At 34.0% G+C, this 24,513-nt stretch overlaps 2 protein-coding genes across 6 annotated transcripts in view; one reads left to right on the forward strand and one right to left on the reverse strand.

The window, feature by feature from the left end:
• The window catches only part of LOC106176231 (uncharacterized), a 20,615-nt gene extending 12,418 nt beyond the window's left edge, over positions 1-8,197 (forward strand). For all 4 annotated transcript variants that reach the window (XM_013558524.3, XM_087009468.1, XM_013558525.3 and 1 more), the window contains one exon: positions 307-8,197. In XM_013558524.3, coding sequence (XP_013413978.2) covers positions 307-387 — 81 coding nt within the window. In that variant the 3' untranslated portion in view covers positions 388-8,197. The remainder of the gene's footprint in view (positions 1-306) is intronic.
• Positions 6,534-24,513, reverse strand: part of LOC106170956 (RNA polymerase II elongation factor ELL) — a 22,914-nt gene continuing 4,934 nt past the window's right edge. The window contains exons 2-12 of one of the 2 annotated variants that reach the window (XM_087009674.1): positions 21,326-21,376; positions 20,285-20,409; positions 16,373-16,489; positions 15,720-16,103; positions 14,882-14,952; positions 12,737-12,899; positions 12,386-12,473; positions 11,975-12,132; positions 11,233-11,292; positions 10,747-10,918; positions 6,534-9,903 (exon numbers count right to left, since the gene is read on the reverse strand). In XM_087009674.1, coding sequence (XP_086865800.1) covers positions 9,748-9,903; positions 10,747-10,918; positions 11,233-11,292; positions 11,975-12,132; positions 12,386-12,473; positions 12,737-12,899; positions 14,882-14,952; positions 15,720-16,103; positions 16,373-16,489; positions 20,285-20,409; positions 21,326-21,376 — 1,545 coding nt within the window. In that variant the 3' untranslated portion in view covers positions 6,534-9,747. Of the gene's footprint in view, positions 9,904-10,746; positions 10,919-11,232; positions 11,294-11,969; positions 12,133-12,385; positions 12,474-12,736; positions 12,900-14,881; positions 14,953-15,719; positions 16,104-16,372; positions 16,490-20,284; positions 20,410-21,325; positions 21,377-24,513 lie in introns of both variants that reach the window. The other variant, XM_013551025.3, reaches the window with a different exon arrangement.

Below are 24,513 nucleotides of genomic sequence, written 5' to 3' on the forward strand. Positions count from 1 at the left end.
AGTAATAGTTTTGAAGAATAATGTTAGCTTACTGTTGCTAAATTGATGTATGTCTATCAGGCATAAGACAGCTTGTGTTTTTTTCTGTCAAATATTTATTTTTTGCTAGTAGGTTTAATACCACCTAAGGCTCAATAATATTTGTGTTGGTTAAAGAAATTGCAAACTTTCATTTTTTTGCCAATTTAACATTAGTTAATCAATGAACACTTTAGTTTGTAGGATCTACTTGAAATGATGTGGGTTTTTCACACTGCGTCACATCATTGGAAATGGTTCAAAAAAGTGTACAAATTTTATTTTCAGGCACTCCATGATTATGCAGTTTTTCTTAGTAATCCATCCTCTAGTTCATCTTCTTCCTCATCCCTGCATGTGTTGACCTGACACCAAGAGGAAAAGGCAGACAAGAAAAAAAAACATTGAGGAGCTCCAAGCTTATTTTGCAGATATAAATCTTTTTATAAGTACATGTATCAGCCCCAAGAATATTTTGTCTGCTTATCTCATGGATAAACATAATCAAACTAGATTGCAGTAGAGGAATCCAAAATAGATTGCAGTAGAGGAACTTTGTAGTGACAAGGACCCATCAAACAAATATCATGGGTTCTATGTAGAGGCATTTATCCTGTTTTTTTTTGTTTTTTTTTCTTTTTCCTTTTGACTCTATATGGCATAAAAACTGTTCATATAGGAGCAAACAAAGGACTAAAACTAATAACTAAAACAAGTGACTAAAGCCTTGTCATGTTGGGGTCTTACTGGTTATTTCCATCACATAAATAGCTTTATGGCTAAAACACCATCTGTATTATGTTTCAGTAATTTGGTAGGAGTTAACAATATGCATCCATCCGTCAGGTCTTGCTTGGTAATTACATGCACTAAAGTGCTATATGTTAAAGTTACTATATGTATAACAAAAAAAGGACAGCCAATCTGAACCTCCTCCTGAATCTTAATGCACCTGTCCACATGTGGTTTGGACATTTTATTTTCATTAGAGCAATGGGAATAGAAGTTCTCATTGGCAGCCATGTGTATACTAAGTATATTGTTTCATCTAAAACTGGTTCTCTGTGACAATTTTTGAAAAATCCCTTTTAGAGGCTCACAGGTAGTCTGCTTAGAAGTAAATGTTATTTGTTACTTTGTCTGAATACCAAGAATATAATTAATATAGAATCGTTCATAAACCTACTCTAAGTATTGTACTTTTTTGTGAAGGATTTGTGGTCAGTATACACAAAAATGCACACACAAACACACACCATCAAACAGAGGGAATCCATCAATTAATATTACTGTCATATCACATAAGGGTGTAATTTTGCAAATAGTCTTCTAGAAAATGCATGTAGTCTTAAATATTTGTTTATAGTATATGTAGTTAAGTTGATAGTTAACAGCATTACCATATTTAGCTGTCTCAATTTTTTTAAAGATTTACATACAAACACAGCTGGGAATATTGAAATGAAGGGAACCATACTGCAGTGTACTAAGCAAATGGAAAACTGAATTATAATCCAATATATCTAATACCCAATATAGCCTAAATGAATTTAAACCAAAGTGTTTTAGTGTTGTGAAGTGTATTTTTGGACTTTGCAGTCAAAGCACAGCTTGAATTATGCTTTCATACTGGTGCTAATCTTTTTCCAGTTGTATGTTACATTCTCTCTGCTAGTATACTACTTAAATGACCACAAATGATGATATAACAGTAGTTAAGAACAAACTGGTGAAAAACAGCAGTCTTCTGTTTTAAGGTTTAGAAACATTAACTCTCTTAAAATTCAAACACCCATTCGAGTTGCCAGTATTTCATTTCCGAAATTTTAAAGTGTCATGCAATCTAGAAGTTTCTAATGCCTGTAAATTTGCATTTTGTAGCAGGAGTTTGTAAGATATTTTGTAGTGTTTATTTTTATGTACAGACACAGATGTGTCTGTACATATAGCCATCATCTGCGTCTGTCGTCGCCGTCGCCGTCGTCGCTGTCGCCGTCGTCGCCGTCGTCGCCGTCGCCGTGCACTTTTACCGATAACACGATAAATGGAAAACTGTTTTTTCTTTTGGTATGAAACTTACAGAACTGATGAATATTCATAATACGCAGGTCAAGTTCGAAAATCAGCATGATCGGGTCACTTTTAGGGAATTTATGCTGTTTTTTCACTTTTTTCAGCATATATGCAGCACTGATAACACGATAAGTGGAAAACCATTTTACCTTTTGACTTGAAACTTACAAAACTGATGAATATTCATAATACGCAGGTCAAGTTTGAAAATCAGCATGATCGGGTCACTTTTAGGGAATTAATGCTGTTTTTTCACTTTTTTCAGCATATATGCAGCACTGATAACACGATAAGTGAAAAACCATTTTACCTTTTGGCTTGAAAGTTACAGAACTGATGAATATTCATAATACGCAGGTCAAGTTCGAAAATCAGCATGATCGTGTCATTTTTAGGGAATTTATGCTGTTTTTTTCACTTTTTTCAGCATATATGCAACCCCGATAACACCATAAGTGGAAAACCATCCTACCTTTTGGCTTGAAACTTACAAAACTGATTAATATTCATAATACACAGGTCAAGTTCGAAAATCAGCATGATTGGGTCATTTTTAGGGAATTTATGCTGTTTTTTCACTATTTTTCAGCATATATGCAGCACCGATAACACCATAAGTGGAAAACCAATTTACCTTTTGGCTTGAAACTTGTAGAACTGATAAATATTCATAATACGCAAGTCAAGTTCGAAAATCAGCATGATTCGATTATTGTTAGGGAATTTATGCTGTTTTTTCACTTTTTTCAGCATATATATGCAGCACTGATAACACAATAAGTGGAAAACTGTTTTTTCATTTGGCTTGAAACTTACAGAACTAATGAATATTCATAATACACAGGTCAAGTTTGAAAATCAGCAAGATCGGACAATTTTTATGGAAGTTATCCTGTTTTTTTTTTTTTTTTTTTTTTTTCAATTTTTTCAGCACTTTTATAACACCGATAACATGATAAGTGTAAAAATGTTTTTCCTTTCCTTGGATTGAAATTTACAGAACTGGTGAATATTTATTATACGCAGGTCAAGTTTGAAAATTGGCATGATTGGACTATTTTTACAAAAGTAATGCTGTTTTTTTCCCTTTATTCAGCATACATGCAACACTGATAACGCATTTTAAGGAAAACCAATCAGCCTTTTGTCTTGCAACTCACAGGAGTGATCAATCTGACCAGTATACAGATCAAGTTTGAAAATAAGCTTGATCAGTTAAGTTTTGATGAAGTTATTAGCCTTTTTGTATATAAGTGGTTTTTCTTCAGATTTAATTCTTAAGCATGTTAACAGTCTCATAACGGTACTAATTGGATATGTTAAAGTGTTGTTTTAACATTTTCTGCTTCTTAACAATATTGTTAGTTGATTATATAAAAATGACGGTAAACCTATTATCCTGCATTGTGTAATAAAGTATCAAAAATGGAAAGGAACTCATCATTGCAGTTCGTCAGATTCAATCATTCACTATGTTCAGAATCTCCAAATGGAGCTAATTGGACATTATAAATTGTTCTATTGATATTTTTCCTATGTCAACAATTTTCCTAGTTGATCATTTAAAAATGACAGTTAATTGATGATGGTTTTATGTAAAAAAGGTGTTGAAAATGGAAAGAAAATCATTTCAGTACAGTTATCTCTTGTTAACATTTTGGCATTTTGAAAGTGTGACCCTAACTTCCATGTCCTTGGAGACCTTTCCATATCACATTTTCTGAATATCCATGATACTTTTATTTTTTTATAAAAAATTTGATGGTCATTATGCTGTTAAGTATTATGTTATATTGCATGAAAGTTAAAGAAAACCCTATTTTGGACACTGCTGCCAGGATAGCGATTAAGGGAAAACCATGTTACTTATGATAATCAACCTTACTGAAAAGAGTGAAGTGCAGCTTGTGTTGGAAAACCATCGTAATTGTTTTCTGTTTTGAAAGCAATGCAGTACAGTGCTATTTGGTGCAATAAATGTATATGGATAGTAGGCAGTTAATTCAGGGTTATAAAATAATTTGCTTAATTGATTTTCAAGTTATTTCAGGGTTATAAAATAATTTGCTTAATTAATTTTCAAGTGGGTATTAAATGAGATTACATAAACACACATTGAGATTTCATTGTAAAGTCCCATCGGTTTAGCTTTCTTAACTGTGTCACATAATTAGGAATCGATGATTATTATGCAGATAAATGTTATTTAATATGGAAAATAAGTTTACAAAAAAAAATTTGTGTAACGCTTACATTAATGCTAAAGATGAATAACAGTGCCTTATTATTCTCAAACTCAATAGGGTTATTCATATCATGTTAGTAATTGTACAGAATCGTTATGATTGTCAAACTTTCAAAAAAGAAACACAGGACTAAAATGCAGCCCAAGTTGGAAAAGCAGTCTAATGGGCTTCTTTTTCTGGAAGTTATTCATTTTAGTGAAATATTCATTATCTTTTTGGCATATTCATTGTGGGACTTGGAGCTCCCATGGACATGAAGCCGGATGGTAATCAAATTTTCTACATGTTCATGCTATTTATAGTCAATAATCAAAAATTGGTGATAATTATTCTATAATTTATTATGTAATGTTACATCAAAATTGACAATAATCTTTTTTGCACTGCTACTGCAAACATTATGAAAAGAAAACTGTGTTATTTATTATTATATTTAACTTAAGAGTATGATTTTTAGGATTGGCATGCAGTTCAAATTAGAAAGCCAGGTCAGTTGGGTTATCATTTATTATTGAATTTAATGCAATTTTGTGTGAAATTTCATTTTTCTTATTCTGGCACTTTCTAAGTATAAACTTGAACTCTGATGGGCCTGAAGCCTTATGCTTTTACTCTCATCGGTGTTACCTGTTGTGCAAAATTAAAATTTGATGTTGACTGTGCAGTTAAACATAATGTATTATTGCATCAGAAGTGGTAGTCTCCTATTTTGTGCATTATTGTTTTGTGCTCTTCTTAAGTTGTGACTTATGGGCCTGAAAGACCTTTGAGAGGGTCAGTCTATAAATTTCCCTTGGGTATCACTTCGCTAATTTCAGTTATAAAGTAATTTGCCTAATTGATAGGCTACATAAAGCACACTTGTGATTTGAGATTACATAAAGCACACTTGTTGATATTTCCCTGTAAACTCCCATAGGTTAAGCTCTCTGCTAGATTAATAATAAGGAAGCAGTGATAATTATGCAGGTAAATTTTGTTTAATATTGCAAATAAGTTTTATATATATATATATATATATATATATATATATATATATATATCAAACTGAAAGATTAAAAGTTTGAATAGCAGCTTCATTGGAATTATATTTACCTCTGCCAAGGAGGTTATATTTTCACCCCTGTTTGTCATCAACATAACTCAAAAAGTTATGGACCGATTTTGCTGAAATTTTCAGGAACTGTCAGAAGTGGGCCAAAGAGGACAAAAATCAATAATAATCAACAATTGCTACCTTGGCAGAGGTCTGCACTCTCGGAGTGCTTTTCTAGTTTTGTTGTTTTCCTTTATAATTTTTTCTCAAACACTTGCATTTGTGACTTTAAACTCTCATCCGCCTGAGACTCTGACATTTCTGTTTTTCCACATAAGCAGTTGTATTGTTTTTTATGTCTTTAAACATTATGTTACTTATGTAATATTATTTTATGCACTGTCATCATTTTTCAAATATTAAGACTTACATCATGTGAATTTGAACTCTCATGGTCCTGAAACTAATCTTATTGAAAGGGTAGATTGAGACCATCTTCTGGGACTTCCGGAAGACAGTCAGGTTATTAAGTTTATATTGCCTGGTATCTATTTTTTCTTCTGTTGGAAGACCATCAAAATGGAGGATGGATCAAAATAGATACTTTGGAATACTGTCAGAAAATATCTCTGGGTCCGCTCATGTTATTGACCATTTTACCTGTTGTGCATGATTAAAATTCAGTGTTGACTGACAGTGCTATTATAAGCATTATTTATTATTGCATCAAAATTGACAAAATGACCTATTTTGCATCTTTATTTTCTGTTTTTTGTCTGTACATTTGACAGCTTTGCTGCCTTGTTCTACTATATGATAATTACTATAAAGCAATTGTTTCCCTTGAACTGTCTCAGTTCACCATTTCATGTATAATTTCTGGTTATAAATATAAATGGTAATCCTTTTTATTTAAGGACTCACTTTACCAGACTCATTTTTAACATTGTGTCCACACCAAATTGTTGGTACAATTATTGCAGATATAACTGAATAATTCAGTTGACAACACCCCCCCCCCCGCCCCTGAAAAAATTGGAAATGGGAATATACCTGGGGGAAGGACAAAGATGCTACAAATAAAAGTTTAATCCATAATTTGATCAAACATTTTAAATGAACAAATACTGTTAAGAAAAATAAAATTGCAACTCATAATATTCATTTGCAAAGTAAGCTTTTGTTTATTGCTCACATTATTGGGAATATCGGTCCTGCAACACAACCATGTTGTACAGAAAAATACAACAAAATTGAGGGCCAGAGTCAAATAGATTGCACAGTTTCTCTTCCATATAAATGCATTTTACACTATGCTGGTGCTCTCCATAGGATCATCTATCACTGGTACTTCACATGAAGTATTACACTAAGAATAGTCTTAGCAAGACTTGTTGCCTTTTCTCTTTTGAAAACTTAATTTGTTCTTCTTTTTCACTACTGCTGCCATTGGGCATGGGCATTATCTGGCAGGAAATTTGTCTGTTAGTGAATTCCACTTTGGTAACTCATACCAAAAGGGATATTTTCTGCTTTTTGGTTCAAATGTTTATCTAGTACAAAATATAATAAGGATTTAAAAATTATTTTCCAACTAGAATGCTAAGAATTGCAATATTCAGAATAACTGTAACTTTGTTTACAGAATATAGCCATGTAAAATATAGCTAATTAAAAATGAAATAAATACACAAATAATTCTGCAAATTTTGATTTCACTCTACAATTTATGGCTTATGCTGCACGAAATTTAAATATTCAAAATGCTTAAAGTAATGAGTGCCTTCTGAAATATGTAAATTGTGAAGTCAATATAGAATTGGTGCAAGTGACTAGTTCTATGATACTGTCAGGCAATTCACATAGATTTCTCAACTCTCAATTTCTCAATCATATGGAGACTTTTAGATCTAGTGATGTAAATAAAAACACATAATTTTTGTGTACAACCATTTTTCATGTCTAAAATACCTTCCCCTGTTGCACTTGAATATCCCCCTCCCCAAAGAAGTTTTTTACTTAATATGTTAAGGTATTTACAATAACTTTGTCAAGATTATCAAGTACATTCTTAAATTTCTTCACTAAATATCCAGTACCGTTGTTTGTGGAAATCACTGTCCTTCTGGAGAGCACCTGGCAAGAACAAAATGGAAATGCACCATTTCTTAAATCAAGAATGAGCAGTTTTTCAAAGTTTTTTTTTGGTACCCATGAAAAGATACAAAGGTTGCAATTTGATGCAGTGCTAGAGTAATGGCAGTAAATGCCCTTGACATTCAGCAATGTGTTTCTGAAGATACTTGCTCGAAATGTCTATAAGAACAGCCTGTCAAAATCACAGAATAAATCTACAACTGCAAAAATACAACATATTTTAGGACTAATGCCTTAACATCTCTCTATTTTGCCCCCACATTATATCTATCATAATAAAGACAAATGTGATAATTTAGTCCTAAAATTAGCTTGACATATAAAGCCATTTAGATTTTGTGTATGGTACATTTTCCAAGTGGGGTTCAAACCGGCTACACAAAAAGCATTCCTAGAATATGTTACAGATTTGTTGTATTTACATACATGAATTGATAACTTTCTGCATATGTTAGGACAGTTCTTACATCTAAAATTATTTTCAACAAAGTGAAAATTACACCACACTTAAAGGGAAATTCCTCCTGAAATGGGTGCTTAGTCACTTGCGATTCTACTTTCCAGGTCTTCACACTTCTAAGAACCTCTTATTCTTAGAAGAACTGATGAACATGAGTATATATATATATATAATTTTTTTTGTTTTTAAAGTGAAAAAAAAAAATAATTAAAAGTAAGCAAGCAAAACCAAAGATGGGGCAAATGACCAATCATTTGATGTCAGTTTTGAACAGAGACCTCTCCAAACAATGTTTCTCCACATAATACTGAAATACCTGCTACAATGTGTACAAACTGGGTAAAATCAACTCACTGATTTTGTCAAAACTGCTTTATGAAAGATATGAAATATACGTCATACTCGTTCTTTAAAATTTTGTTACATGCCCAGAAGAATGTAGAATTTCACAATCCAAGCCTAAAAGTCTTCGTACACAGTGCAGCAGTTCAAACAATGATGGATAAGATTTCTGTGCAACAATAAAGAGGGTTATCATTCCAAACAAGTCAATTTTCAATTCAAACTATCTGTTTACATCGTTTGGACAATATTCCCAAAAGAAGGGCAAAGCCTGCTTATAGGAAAAAATAATATCAATATTGTGATATTGATCACAAAATAATTCACATTTGGCATGTGTTTAATTTTTTTTACTAATAATTTTACTTCTTTGATTGTGGCAGTTACAACAAAAAGAGCACTTCTCACACAGTGAGAGAGACAAAAAAAGCAAGACAACTTGGTCCACAGCCATTCCAACAAAAAGCTGCAACAATAAAAGAAATAAATACTTTTATGGTGTTAAACTGCATACACATATTAAACAGAAAAAAGAACCAATCATTAAATGAACATAATAACACAAACTTCAACCGTAGATTGAATTTAACTTTTAAATAGAACTCCATAATCTGTCATTTGTTCTAACCTTTTGCTTATTTAATGTGTATGGAAATACATTTACAAGTTAAGTTTTTTTTGCATATTAATACTGAAATAAAATGGGGCTACATTTCATCCCTGGTGATTTATAGTGGGCTGCTTGTTCACAAAGTTGCAGACAGATACACTACCCATCATTACACATAAAAATGAAACGAAAATTATGAGCATCTTCACAGTCAGTTTGTAAATAGAGACTTCACATTGCTGTAAAAAAGATTATGCTACCTGATCAGATGAATTCAACCTGTAAGTTAGTATCTGAAGTTTAAGAAATGTACTAAAATTCCAACATTTGATATATGAAACCTATTCGTGATATCTTCTGCCTCCCAATGAACAAGAGCAATCATAGAATGTGCAATAATAAAAAAAAATACATGTAATCTTGAGCTCTATGAGCCAATGCACAAAGTTAATGTTACATATACAAAGCACCTCAAAATAATGTCCTGGAAATATCTGTTACGAATATAACCTGCATGGGTGATTTTACGACTTATATCATAACTTTATCTCTACAAGAAGTGTATATCACAGATTTAACTCACTTTAGCAGCTATAGCAATGTGGTGTAATGGAGGGTTCTTTTTGGGGTGATTTCAATTCATACTTAATAACTCCTTTGCAGGGGTTTAGGCAAAAAATGTAAGGATCAAGAAGTTTTCTTTCAGCAGAGATTGTATCCATTGTTGGTCATATTAGATATGTCATGACAAGACCCTGACATACAGTGCCATCTATTGGTCAGGTGTTGAGAAAAAGGACCAGAGCTAGGAGTCTTCATGAAGGGACTGGTCATATTCCTGTATTAATCGTTTAATGTGTCCTAGTTTAGTGTGCAAGTAGTCAACTTCCTTCTTCTCTTCCATGTATTTTGAGTCATTCTTCATGCCCTTGTATTCTCTGTAGATTTTGTCACGGATTTTCTGCAAAAATAAAATTTTTAAATGAAAATTCAATTTTAAATGGCAAACATTATGAAATGTAAATAATAAAATACTGAATAAATAAACCATCTAATGCATCTGTAACTATCTATCTAACTTTAATGGACAACCAATTAGAATAACAGTTCACAGTACAATATAAGACAACATGAAGAGCAGCATTATCAAATTAGAGTATCACCAGAAACATTGATGCAACTTAATCAACAATAAAAATGACAAATTCAAGGTCAGACAAGAGCAACTAAGTTCTTATGTAAGCAGGGAGAATACCTTGCACTGACTATTTGCTGTGCTCATATATTCATATAACATTTAAAAAATTAATAATAGTTTGCCATCTCCTCGAAATTAATGTTTTTCAGAATCAAATCAATGTTTATCACAGTCTTCTGTGCCTGGTTTAAACAGCATTTTTTAGAAACACTTGTCAAAGTATCTCCCTCCCCTTGATGTGGGACCTACAGTCCAGTGATAAAAGCATTATATGATAATGAAGATATCATCAGTTCAACCACTTGCCAAAAGGATAAATTTGGAAAGGTAATCCCCTCTGACATATAGCATTTTTATGTTAATACACTTTCCAAATAACTCTTCAAATTTGTAACACCAACATTGTGTACTGAAGATGATTCTTTATGAACTCCAAATAGATTGCTATTTGGAAATGTACAAAAACTTGGCAAAACCATTATAAATATCCTATATCAACTTCTCAGTGTTCTTATTTAAATGTCCATGTGATGCCCCTTTACATGAACATTCACTCATTTCGTGTGTCAAATCATCTTAGAGGTTAGGATATGTTGAAACATTCACCTCATACTCCTCTGTGCCAGGTTTGGACTTGTAGAGCTGTTCTTGGAGCTCTCGGAACTTCTTGGAAACTTTCTCCACACTAGCATGTATCCCCCTGTAGTGGTCGTACTGTTGGTTGAAGTCCTCCTTGTACCTCCTCCGCTGCTCTTGGGAGTTGATCATGGTGTACTGACTGGAAAGTATAAAAGTATCAGCAACTACAGTTTCAACTGTCTTAAATGCACATTCATTATCACAATTTTCAACTATCTGTAAATGTAATGTCCTTGTAATGCCCTTGTATGCAAGACAAACTTGTGAATGATCTATTCTATCCATATAGCTTCTAGTTGTGAGCTTGAATTAAAATTTTTCATAAATAAAAGTTGAAAACTTAGATAGCTGACAAGGGGGAGAAAAGACATAACTAAACTGCACTCATAAAACTTAAAATATGGAAAAAATCAGGAAAAGAATATGCTTTCACAGTAAATCTTGTCTGCTTACAGGATGTAGTCTGGGGTGTCTGAGGTGGATGAAGCTAAGGCCCGACTGCTTCCTTTGTTCTCTTTAAAAGAAGAAAAAAACTGTTATACATCAAAATAGCAACCACTTTTGATAATATTTCTGTTTTCAAATAGCAAAACTGTTTACATTTTGTGAACCATATCTGAATTTTGTTAAGAACCAATCTAAACACAGAAAAAAATAAAAGCCCTCCTTGTTTTGACATTTTAATGGAAAAGTTCCTAGACAAAATCCATTAAATAAGTGTGCAGTAAGAGCTGGTGCTTTTTTTCCTGGCAAAGCCTGCATCAAAAAACAACAAAGGTATGTCACAACATAAGAAACCAAATCAGAGTTAATGTATTTTTTATGTAAACTCTTGTTTAACCTCACAAGTGCCTCTCTCCACAAAAAAATGCAACTACTTAGGCCAAGTTTTATGGAGTTATAACGGTAACCTGAAGACAGCCAACTGGTAGTTCAAAATAAGAGAGAAGTTAACTGAATGACACTAAATACAGAGCATCATGTATTATCAAACAATAGAATAACTGCACATTTCTACTGCAGTGTTGAAAGACTGCCAATTCACTGCAATTATTATTTATGTTATGTGGTAAATTTTTTATTGAGTTATAAAAATATGTTTTAAAATATTATGAATGGCAATTCCTTTTGACCGCCTACTTGTATGCTGCGATTGTTGTTTGCACCATGTCTGTCATTTGACTTCCTACCTTCATCTGTCTTAATATGGCTGGAATCTGGAGTAGTTGTGGTCACTTCATATTTGTCTGGACTATAATGACCATTGACAGTAGCCTTGCTGGAAGAATGGGCTATTCTCTGTTTTTTACTAGGCTGGTCTAACTCACTGATGCTGCTACTACTGCCTCTTTTCTGAAAGTAAAAAGAAATTACCATTTTTATATAAAGTTGCCTCAGGGTGACCTGTTACCAAGCAACCAAGACAAGGTGCATTGTGTTACCAAGCAACCGAGACAAGGTGGCCCATGTTACCAAGCAACCAAGACAAGGTGGCCTGTCTTACCAAACAATCAAGACAAGGTGGCCTGTGTTACCAAGCATCCAAGACAAGGTGGACTGTGTTACCAAGCAGCCAAGACAAAAAAAATGACCTGTGTTGACTAACCTGTGAAGAGGGTGGACTATGAGCAGTACTAGTTGGGGATACAGATGGAGATCTTGTGGGAGTGCCATTGCTTTCATGCGGCCTACGCCTGAAATATAGCAACAAAAACCAATTAATTTATGCTATTTAATTATCCGAAAGCATTAATTTTTTTTGTAAATGTTTTCTGTAAATGCAAGTTGTCTGCTTGTGTATAGTTGCACAGAATCTAATATCATATATCAATTACACTAATAACCATTGATAAATCTTCAAATACTGATTGAATATCATCTCAATTTACTACAATTGCACTGCAAGATAAGTACGTAAGTCACTGTATCTCATGTTTTTTTTTCCAAGATTTTTTACCTTTTCAATAGCTGCTTGTCTGTTTCTGTATAAAATGGCCAGTCTGGTTTCACACTATCATATAGATGTTTAGCTAAAGTATATGTATTTTCCCTTGGGGAAAAGTGAGCTACTTGCTGTAATATGGAACCTAATGAATTCTTGTCTTTTTCTTTAATACCATCTGAAAAAAAAATTATATATAAAAGTATTTTTTTAGAAAACCTTATGAGTTATAGGGTTCTCTTTCACAAATACAACATTGTCTAAAAATATGGAAGTGTAAATAACATAAAATATTCTTATCGTTTGTATAATTAATTTACTGAGAGAAAGGGAGATGTTGAGCTGGTGGCATAATTATGGAAAGATAACCAAGCCCCTTTTGACTGGGCACTGGCCATCAAGAGGGTCAGCAGTGGAATGGGTCATCGCCATTTAACTTATTTATGCAAAATATGATCTTTAGCAAAAGCAATTTTCAACAGGTAGCGAGTGCAATCAAGCAGACTTGGTAAGAACAATAAACATTTCTACCTTTCCATCCAACCCTGAACACCTCCTACACATTACCGCAAAGGTATTTTTTTCTATATCCCCAAATTACATATATAACAATTATCAGCTTACAGGCATCTTTTTTTTTTTTTGTATAACGCGCCTTATACCATATTGATTATCCTTTTATTTTCAGCTACTTTACAGACGTTTGAAAGCTAAATCAAGATTTGAAGCACGGTCAGCTGAAGACTACTATGCTCCAATTCATGACAATATACATAAAGACTTTTTACAACTAGCAGCTAACATAAACTGAATTTCTGGCATTTCAGTTGTGTAAGCTAAATAAATAAATCTGCAAATGCACCCACATGACAAAATACGGTAATGCTATCATAGAAAGATAACCAAGCCCCTTTTGACTGGGCACTGACCATCAAGAGGGTCAGCAGTGGAATGGGTCGTCACCAAACCAACAGAACCAATTTCTTTATCTATGTAAACCCAGCACCATGGACCTGTTGCTAGTGGTTGCCAAGAAAAATGCAATGCTGCCTATGTATACTTGAAACTGAACACCTAGAGCCCAGCAGGAGGCGCATTATCAAATTCACCCATCTTATGAAAATCTTGCAGACTTGGAAATTTTTGGACCAAGTTATCAACAACAAAGGGTATACATGTCCACACAGATGTTTCACATTATGCATACTTAGAGAAATGCTTTACAGCAGTTCAGCTCACTTTGGCATGTTCATGGATGTCAATAGTGGAAGCCAGCTATGACCCTTTACCTTAGTATCTTTATTCAATCATAAGGAACAGAACACCCACTGTTCTACATGCAACAGCTCACGGTGGACTACTTCCAGCCACCTGTTTTTCCAGAAACCCATTTCCTCAATTAGTCTTAACAGGTTCCTTCTCTTATTTCCTCTCTTAACTTAGGTAATTATTTTTCCATTACCACTACTGGCCTTTTTTTTTTTTTTTTTTGCGAGGATAATTTTTTTGTCAACTACACTAGGGCACTAGGAGTAACATATTATTTTCAAATGACAATTCTCAAAAATAAATGTAGTACAGCATAATAATGAATACTGTATTCCACTCATTGTATTCACAATCAGTATAGATTTATGCCAATATAATTTTTTTACTGCTTTTTCATGCTAGAATGATCATTTTTCCTCAAAGATAGCTAATACTATTGTATAGATTTTCATGTAATAACTTCTTTGTGCATTTTTTATGGGCATTGAGGTCCCCCCCTCCCTTTTTCCTGAGAAAAGCAGTTAATGGAGATGAATTTATTATAAATACACGGATTCATATCTACTTCTGTAATTGAATCCTTATTTATTTCCATTTCCTCCTAGCTTATCTGTAAACAGTTCTTACAGGTTGAAAATACTTATGGTATCTATTCATTTTGATATGTGTAAAATCTCTTTCTTTTGATGGGGAGCCTGCCTGAGAAAACTCATCTGGCTTTCTTTCCATCTCACGCCATTTGTGGTAGAAGTAAAAGTTGCATGCAAATAATACATTAACACACACTCACACGCACGCACACACACAAACACAATGGAGTATCATTTATAATAAATTCCAAAGAATGAGTTTGTATAAAAAATGGAGCTGCAGTGAATGAAATAATCTCACCTTTTTGTAATCTAGCTAATAATTCTGGTTTTTTGTAAGGTCGAACTGCTAATAAATGGATCACCCTGTCTCTGAAATGTAAGAAGAATGTTACAAAGAATTGATGTTGTATGTCAATAAGTGTAAACTCATACTCAATAAGAGAATGTAACTTAACAAAAGTTTCTTAATTGATGGCATTTTTTATTAATATTATCTTTTTTTTAATTCAAAGATCAAGGATTTTTTTCAGGAAGAAACAGCTGCAGTTGGAATATTAAACAAGAAACAGCAGTTCTATGCTGGTGTTTAATATGGTAATCATGCCTTCACTGTGGATTATACAAAATATTTTCACTGACTTTTGCCTTGTAGACCCCAGTATGCATCACTTCACAAACTAGCCAGTACCTTTTTCTATTCAGCAAAAGCTACAATGTGACATTTCCTAGTAATATCAAATGGTGACAGCCATGTCTTTCTTTTCTTTTCTTTTTTTTTTTTTTTTGTGAAAAACAAAATGGAGATGATGTGTGGTATTTTAATGCACAGACCCTCCAGTTCTTGATGCAGTTTAAAATAACTTGACCCTTAAAATTGACCCAGCTGATGTAACTGAAGGCACTTTGATCACAAACAGGCTCATTTCAAGTTATAGCACTTAAAGTGATGCAGTATAGCTTGATTCATCAGTAATGACAAAAGAACAATTATGTCATAGTAGTAAGTGTTGCTTTGCTGACTAAAAAACAAATTCCTATCTGCAACTTTCATAATGCTTCCGATAAATAGGGTCACATATCTTATTTCAAAGTGCTTTATACAAGATGATCATTTAACCACTGCCAGCATTACTAACCTGTATGGCAATGCCATGATGGCAGAGTTAGGTTTACTATTACTAGAAGAACTACTAGAATTCGAAGAATTCGTCATCACAGCTGCAGCATTACTGTTACTGGAAGAGGACTTGGCACTGGAACTGCTGGTGATCCCACTGGCTCCCCCTAGGGCAGGGTTGGACTTGGACACCAATGAAGATGCTTTGGAGACAGATGCTGCTCCCCTGAAACTACTCCCCATCGTCCCCGTTCCTGCTGACGTGTAGGAAGGACTGGTTTTGTGATGGGAAGGGCCATTACTGCTTGCACTGTTTTTTGAGTAAATTGCACCAGCCCCACCCCTGATCACTTTCTTGATTTTGCGCCCTACATTTGGTGCACCTGGCTTAATTTCTTTGGCGCTGAAAAATATTGTTTTGCCTTTCAAAACAGCAAACCCTGCAGATCTTTAAAGATGAACATACCATTTCTGTAAAATACTGCAAATGATAAGACTAAAAATAATATACTGGTTAAATTTTCTCATAGCAATAGCTAAAAAACTGAAAGTGCAAGCAATAAGGAAGCAGTCTTATCACTCCTTTTCCTTAAAATGCATCACAATTTAATGAGAGTAAAATGTAAGCTAAGACAGGTAGAACAAATGTGAGCTGCAGAAATTGATCTTTACCAATTTTTCTTGCTCTCTTCTTCTGCCAGTGTCATTTTTTGTTTAGTGGCTTTGTAGACATCGTCAGTGGCACATACCGAGATTTTAGAGGGCATACTACCAACTAGGTCAAGCTGACTGGAATAAAAGAAAATTGCCTAATTATCAATGCATTCATTTGATCTAAATATATCACAGATGCAGTAACAAAAAGCAATAAACATTTTTAATCATGACCACAACTACTAGGATGAAAGAAGTACAACTGATCCACAATAAGATAATGTCATTTTTATTTTTTCTATCAACTAAAACACCTGCTGAATACCTCCAAAGTTGAGAAAATTTTACATCCACATTATCTCTGAGTTATACCATGAAAGTACTCTACAGGGGACCTTCCTCCCTCTCAAAACATCTCCATAAGTTTGCTTCCTGCTGTTAAGGCACTTGCCTTGTCAAGTGTGTGGAGGAAGGGAGGGGGGAGGATTAAAAAAACAACAGGGATCACAAATTTCAATACTTGAATGATTTTTGTCGAAAACAGTGACACAGATTTTATTAACTCAACTACAACTGTTGAACCATACTATAGTTCAAACAAAGTCAATAAAGGTTTACAATTTCTATATGCAAGGTCATTCATCTATTGATCTTAGTACTGTTACTGCCTCTAAACATTACTAGTTGGCACGTTAGCCACCAGTTAACCCCCACAGAGACAAAAGCAATTTGATATTTCAGTCCTGGACTCATCTTAACCATCTTCACTGAATAAAAAAAATTCCTAATTTGTAATTAATACAATAAAAAGCACAATAAAGTATGCATACACAGCCATGGTTGAGATACACCACAACTGCTTTTTTGGAATTTTGGATACATGCCACTGTGCTTTGGAATTTATAAAGTATAACATGGATAAATGTGATATGACCTTCTGCAAAGGTCACAGAAATCAGTGTTGAAAAGACAACTCAAAAAAAAATTTTTTTTTCATAACAAGCTCTGGAGAGTTATATATAAGTCTTATTATTTCAAGTCAATTGACTTTTAAATTGTTTTAAATCAAAATTGAATGAGTGTAAAAATACATAAAAAGTAAAGTATATAGAAAACAGCGATTGCAATTGTGGACAATTATCACACTCCTTTTTTATGGGAAAGAAAAATCAAATACTAAATAGTGCTTTAAACTTTCTTGCCATTTTTGTTAGTAATTTTTCTATTCTGATTTTGACCTTTAATGCAACTGCACGCAACAACCTCTAAAGCAGTATATATGGAAAACTTGGCAAGTCACAGGTTTAACAGCCAGATTTACAATCAACATAACAATAAATGTCATTTAAAATGCATTTTAAAACATTTTAACATGATGCTTTAAGAAACAGACCGAGTCATTTCAAGTTAATTTTTATATGGAAATTCAAGGTTCTTAGTCAGCTGTTGCAAATGAACAATTTGAGAGAATTTAACTTCAATTTTCACAGCATCACAACAGGTTTAAAAATATCACTTGACTAGCACAGAGCCTTATGTAAAGTTCATATCATATCAACATATCCTGATGACATGAGAGGAATAAAAATAAATAATTCATGGTTTCCCCCGTCAGGCTAGAAACAATGAGCTTTACAAAATGCCTATAGATACACATACAACCCTCAAATTGACCATGTCTAAAATACAATACAAACTTGAAGAGAAATCTTATTCATGAGCTGAAATGTCTTTCATGTGGGGATCTATGCACATGTATAGGGTCCCCTTTGTCTTCACTTCAACATAACCCATTCATGCTCCACATCAGGCAACAGGTCAATCCAGTTTACCAGGGCCATGAAGAAATCTTTTTCACAAGTTATTCACATTTTTGGGGGGAGGGGGGGACTAATTTTATGCACATTTCTGTATTGTGAGAAGAACTTAAGCACTGAAATGATGCTATCACCCAGTAAACTTCTGGTAAAGAGAATCAGTTTTCCAGTAAATTACTATCAGCAGCCTTCATATGATGTAGAATTTACTGTGCAGCCTCTGAGGTTCACAGATACATGGAAATGAAAACATACATGGATATTTCTGTGCACTTGAAGAACAAAAGCTTGTGGATTTGTCAGTCACATTCTTGCACAAATGGGTTTGTTAATATTTCACTTAAGGTTTAATAAAAACCTTCAAACACATACTTGACCTGGAAAAAAACTGATATAAATCTAATCTTAATTCAATATAAATTGAGTGTAATGTTCAACAATAGCTTTTCCCAACTGGTGTTTAACTCTTGATATGATAAAAGCAGCATGAGAAAAAGACATTCGGTTCAGCCGAGGGTCTATCCAATGTGTGTACAAAATAAGTTAATTTATAAGGTATTCTTGGGGGCTAATTACTATATATCATAATATTATTTTTTAACTAAGTGTGGACTGCTAAAAGCAGAGAAATTGGACAATCCAAATGTCATCCATCCATCCATTCACTCATAGACTGGGTTCCCATAAACCTACAAGGATTGATCTAACTCTGAAGGGATTCTGGCTAAATTGAATTCAGTTTAAGCGGCTTAAATGTCTGCCATGCCCACTGAAGCTGCTAGGGGGTAATTAACTTTCGTGCGCACTTATACTGAATGCAATTTAGCGAGAATCACCTCAGAGATAGATCGATCCAGACAGTACGATAGGGTTCTGGAAATGGTCCCTATATTCACACTTCTGAAAAAGGCCCAACAGGCCACTGACCAATGAAGGTTTTATATGCAGTTTGGGGAAAGGCATTGAGTACTTTAATTGACAGCAAACTAAATGCACCAATCAAAGTGGAAAACTAAAAGATGATTATTTTCAACAAAGGCCAAATTTTAGCCAGTTTTTTTAGGTGACCATGGGTAATCTGCCAACAGAAATTTAGGTTTGACATTGCAATGGCTACATGACCTTGTATATTGGCCTTATAAGTCTTCATGCAGACATCCAGATTGATTTTCTAGGGCTTTCTATATCTTTCAGGCTAAGTCTACACAACTAACATAAATACCCTTTTAAGGCAAAATGAGCTATCAAAATTCCATTATTTCATTTCTAATTAGCTACTTAGGTTTCTTTTTATAAAAGCCTTCAAAGTACCTGCATTTGTTTTGTATTCAAATGTGTTTTTAATATTGAACCAGTATATAGGGGTTTTATTTACTTTTGACAGTGACTAGTATTAACTATTTAGGCAATTCTTGCTTTGCATGAAATTTGGTCTTTCTTATTTCCTTATTTGGGACTTAGATAAACCTGTTACATTTCTGCTAGTTTCTTGTGCATGCATGGTGCATGCTTTCTGCCAGTTTTACTCATGAAGTGCCATCATTTATACAGTATACATACAGGGGCATTCAATATTTGAATAGTAATCAAGTACAGAGTTTTAATCCCAAAACAGAACCAGTTTAATATCTGCACTTGGATGATTTTATAACAATCATGCAAGGTTTTTTTTTTCAACCAAATCATCTTGTTGTGATGCATAAGTGATGCCATCAATAAAATTGGTCTTGAGAAGATGGGGCACTACATGAACATAAATAACATAGAGGAACACTCTGATAATTGCACAATTGGTAACTGGCTGCAGATGATGCCATTTCTTGTTAATGCTAGCTACTACCAAAGAGGTAATCATGTGCTTGACTCTGAAAGAACAAAGTGGCAGAGAACTCTAGCCCTTGTTAGAAATCGACTGATTTGCTTAGTGAATTCAGTGCTTTCTAGCAGCAAATAGGATCTCGATTGCTATAAGCAAGTGTTCTAAGAGAGATCTTACATGGTGTCACCAAGAGAAAATGATGATGATGATCACACAAGATATGTATTATGCAAGACACATTATATAACCAGTTCATGCCATCATAACATTCAAATTATCAAATTTCATGCATACTTTTTGTGGGACTGTTGGACACAATCAAAGCTACCGTTCGGGTCGCCTGGGAGATTCGATACAACAAATCGGAACTGTTTAAATCCTTCTGCACTATCGGAAGACTTGCTTGGAATTTTGATAACCTGAAGAAGGCAAAGAAACAAATTTAAAAAAAAAAAAAAGATATATCTTCCAAACTAAAATTCTGGTTACAATTACAAAAAAACAGCTGAAGTTGACATTTGGACAGACAACCTTTAACAATGTAAAAATAGAAGAGTGACAAAAAGTTACAGCAATAAAGAAAATTTGGGACTTGATACCTACTAGCCCCAAACTTTTATTGTAAATCCGAGTTTTGAACCATTAAAAGAAATAATTAAACAAAAAAGATAATCCAATCCGATTGGTTTTTGAGAAGTTATGACATTACGTACCAAAACATAGCATCTGTCCATAAAATTGCAGTTAACTGTATTGAGCACATATTCAAGAATAGCACTAACATATTTTCAGTGTTGAAAACATCTGTTCATCATAAAAAAAAGCTCATTTAAATCCTCAAGTAAACCAGACTTTAAACATGCCATATAAATTTCAAAAGGCTGATCGCCTGTGAAAAATCTGTGTGTGTGTGTGTGTGTGTGTGTGTGTGTGTGTGTGTCTGTGTGTGTATAACACACACTCACACACACAATAAGAAGACATACAAATCTAAAAGTTGTCACATTTTAGGCCACCGATGGCCACATTGGCTGGCAACATAAAATCCTTCCAATGCTGTTTCATCATTGGTGTAATCATAGTTTTATCAATTAAGATCTATTCTGGATAATAATAAACAAGTAATCCATCTTATAGCAGAATAGGTATTAATGAAGACGTATCGATCATTTCCTGCTAATTCAGTACACTTCATGGTGTGAGTGGGACTATATTTCACAGTTACTCTAATTTTAAAACATCTATCTTAGTTAAAGCCACAACTGCTGCCTTATAAAAAGCAACCAATCCAACTCAGTCCTGTATTCTGGGCCTGTTGGTTAGGCAACTACATACCCCTTCATTGTTTCTTAACTGTATGACTGGTCTGTGGCTGGTGGCGGTGATCTGAAATGAGAAAATTGAAAATTTGAAAATATTTCTTTCTTTTTCCTTTACTAGTATTTAAACTGCTTTGGCTCAGTTCCCACTTAGGTGTCTGCTGATTTGTCTGATAAAATTACCTGTTTATTGAGCTTGTTATTAGAACTGACTGTTACAGTGACATGTCAAATATTTTGACTTCAGACCTTTCTTTTGGAAAGGATGACCCCCAATCCTACCCTAAAAAAATTCTAACCTAAATGTTACATGTACACTCTCATTAATAGACCAAATATCATTGTTTTGAAATAGAAGAAGTTATGTGATAGCGTAATGCCAGCTGACAACTAACACATAAAAAGTTAAACAAGAATAACAGGTGTGTGTTTGTGTGTGCGCGCACGTTTGTGTGCATGTGTGGAGTGGGAGGTATATATTCCCCACAAAATGCTGACAAATGGTCTTTCTCTTCACTCATTTAAATTTAATCTGGAATTGAACATAGTCCATATCTTGATAAAATCTATGATAGGATATAGTTTTAGTGTGTTCAAATTAAAAGAACTGATACACTTATCATTATAACCTATATCGTATTTATATTTAGTATTACAAACATATCCATGCCAGGTCAGATCTAATCCTATAAATTCATTTACTCTTTGTTACTTAAAGAAAAATGTACAGACTGACAAATGTTAGTACAAAATGAACTAACAGTATCTTTTTGTCACAGTAGATTTTGTCATCATGATTATGGACAGACATGTTGTTTATTATAGGTGCTTTAACAGCTAGACTGCTGTTCATCAAAGAAGTAAGGTTTTCTGCACTCATAATACCCTAAATACTATATTCTGTCCAACAAATCTACAGACAACTGAACTTCTGTGAAAATAACAGCACTCAAAGTGACCCAATGCCCTATGTCATATATGTCAACAAGGAAAGTGTCATATTACCGAGCAGAAAAAAGCTTGGTCAGCCCTTTTACAAGCAATGGTAACAAATTGACGTCAGATGTCTCTAAAAATGGTCCAAGACAACACACAACTCAAGAGTACATGACACACATTGATTTATTAATTCCTGGTTCCTTCTCACTACCCCATTAACGTACAACACATTAACTGGGAGCATAAACTGTTTCCGTTGTTTTCATTGATTTCTCCAAGTAGGACACTAGCTAGCTGTGAACAGCAATGATGCCAGCCGACAGTGTGGTTTACATATTCACCATTAATAAGAAAATACTGCCCACATACTTCCTTTGTGAAATAGTTCAGGTGGCTATGGAGAGGGTTGGCGTGTGCATGTTGTTGTTTATTAGTGAACGTGAGCATGTGCATATGCATATGTGTAAACTTGTAGAGGGAAAAGATTACAGTTGTACAACTGTAATGTGTGGGGTTGTGGGAGGAGGAGGATGTGACACATGAGAGATCTTGCACAGTGTTAGAGTAGCGGGCTGACAGCAACTGCATGGATTTCACAGCACACTTGTAAGCAACCACTGCCATCAGCCCGTGTACATGTGTGTGTAAGAGGAATGGGCCTGAGACAATTACCTGTTTTCAAAATATGAGGAAGAAATCCCTTTGAAATTTAAACCACCTGCCATTTAAATTGGATAATCATGACAACAATGCTACCCATATTTCACCACTAAGAAACAGGAAAAGGAAAATCATGATTACATGGGCCTTTTATTCTCTAACTTTATTTACTTCAAACTAGCTGAATAACACATAACAGTGTCATCACAGGACACGACCCCTTCCACCTGTCATCTAATAGTTGTTTACCTTTTCAGTCTAACAGCAAGCTTTTCAAGTTTCAATTAATGTACTCAGTGTACCTGATCAGTGATGTTAGCTCAGATGGATGGAGTGAGGACCAAAGTCTACACTCATGCTAGGCTAGCAAAGAAAAAAAACCCTGCCAAATTTTAATTGAAAATGAAAACTTCATTTGTTCCTTTTCTAATTTGTCACAGTGTAAAATTGTAGTTGTTTTAAATAAAAAAATATACTAACATTAGCCAAGAAAAAGGTCATAACTTGATTATGGAGAGGAATTCTTTCGATAACTATTATTTTCATCAAATGTGCTACTCATATTACGAGTACTTCAATGTTAGTCAGAATGGTTGACAGTAAGTAGTACATTTACTGCACTAACATGTTTACTCCACTTTGGCAAATATAATTTACCTTTTGATAGCTAGGGCCTAACGTCTCAAAAGAAACTATTAATGTGAAAGTTGTTTTTTACTTTAAAGCAGTACTGAAATGTTCTACATATGTTGACACAAGTTGCAGTATTCCACTTAATAAGGATACGTGGGCATGTGTAACAATTAGTAAGAAATGGCTAGTGCTAAAAGTCTAAAAAATTATATACTATAACTTATTTCAGTGGTGTAAGTACATATTTATCCTGGTTTGAAATTGGCAAGGTTTAAAATAAAAGTTCTATAGGGAAATCTGCCTGGGACTCTGCCAGAATCCTCAGACTGGCAAATATGGTATCAATTCCTAGGTATAATCTTTCATATACCTCTTTTTTACCAAACAAAGTTTAAGCCAAAACAAAATTTATAGTCCATAATGTGACAAACTGACACACATTGTGTTTCTTCTACACTATTCCCAGCATTATTTGATTTTAAAAAATGCACATGCTAGCATAAGCTAGAATTGTAGTGATGGCAACTTGGATCATTAACACACTGTGTAGTCAGAAATTTCCACTGTCCTCACTCTTCAACAATAAGTAAAATATTCCATCTTATGAAAAGTTTTATGTGTCTGACAGTCAGAAACATTAAAAGTCTAGAACCACAGGTACAATGGCAGTCTCTTTCAATAAGTTACATGTACTTGCTAATCATAAAGTACCAAGTGGCCAAGCTCCCAGACAAGATAACAGGAAAATATCAAGTTATGACAAGCTGTTTTCAGGTTTTCATACGAAGACACCGAGATTAGAGTAGCCTGAAGGGCAAGCCAGGTGTTGACTGGGCTTATCTCTCCTTGAGCAACAATGATGGATACATCTCAGTTCAGATTACTTTGGAGTTCCTGTCTTTCCCAACCTTATCAACTCAGTAATTAAATGTCATAATGGGAGTATTTCCTTACATGGACAGTGTAGTGTAT

The sequence above is a fragment of the Lingula anatina genome, chromosome 1 (genome assembly GCF_051362555.1).
Source record: "Lingula anatina isolate TDL-2025a chromosome 1, LinAna3.0, whole genome shotgun sequence".
Taxonomy (NCBI): domain Eukaryota; kingdom Metazoa; phylum Brachiopoda; class Lingulata; order Lingulida; family Lingulidae; genus Lingula; species Lingula anatina.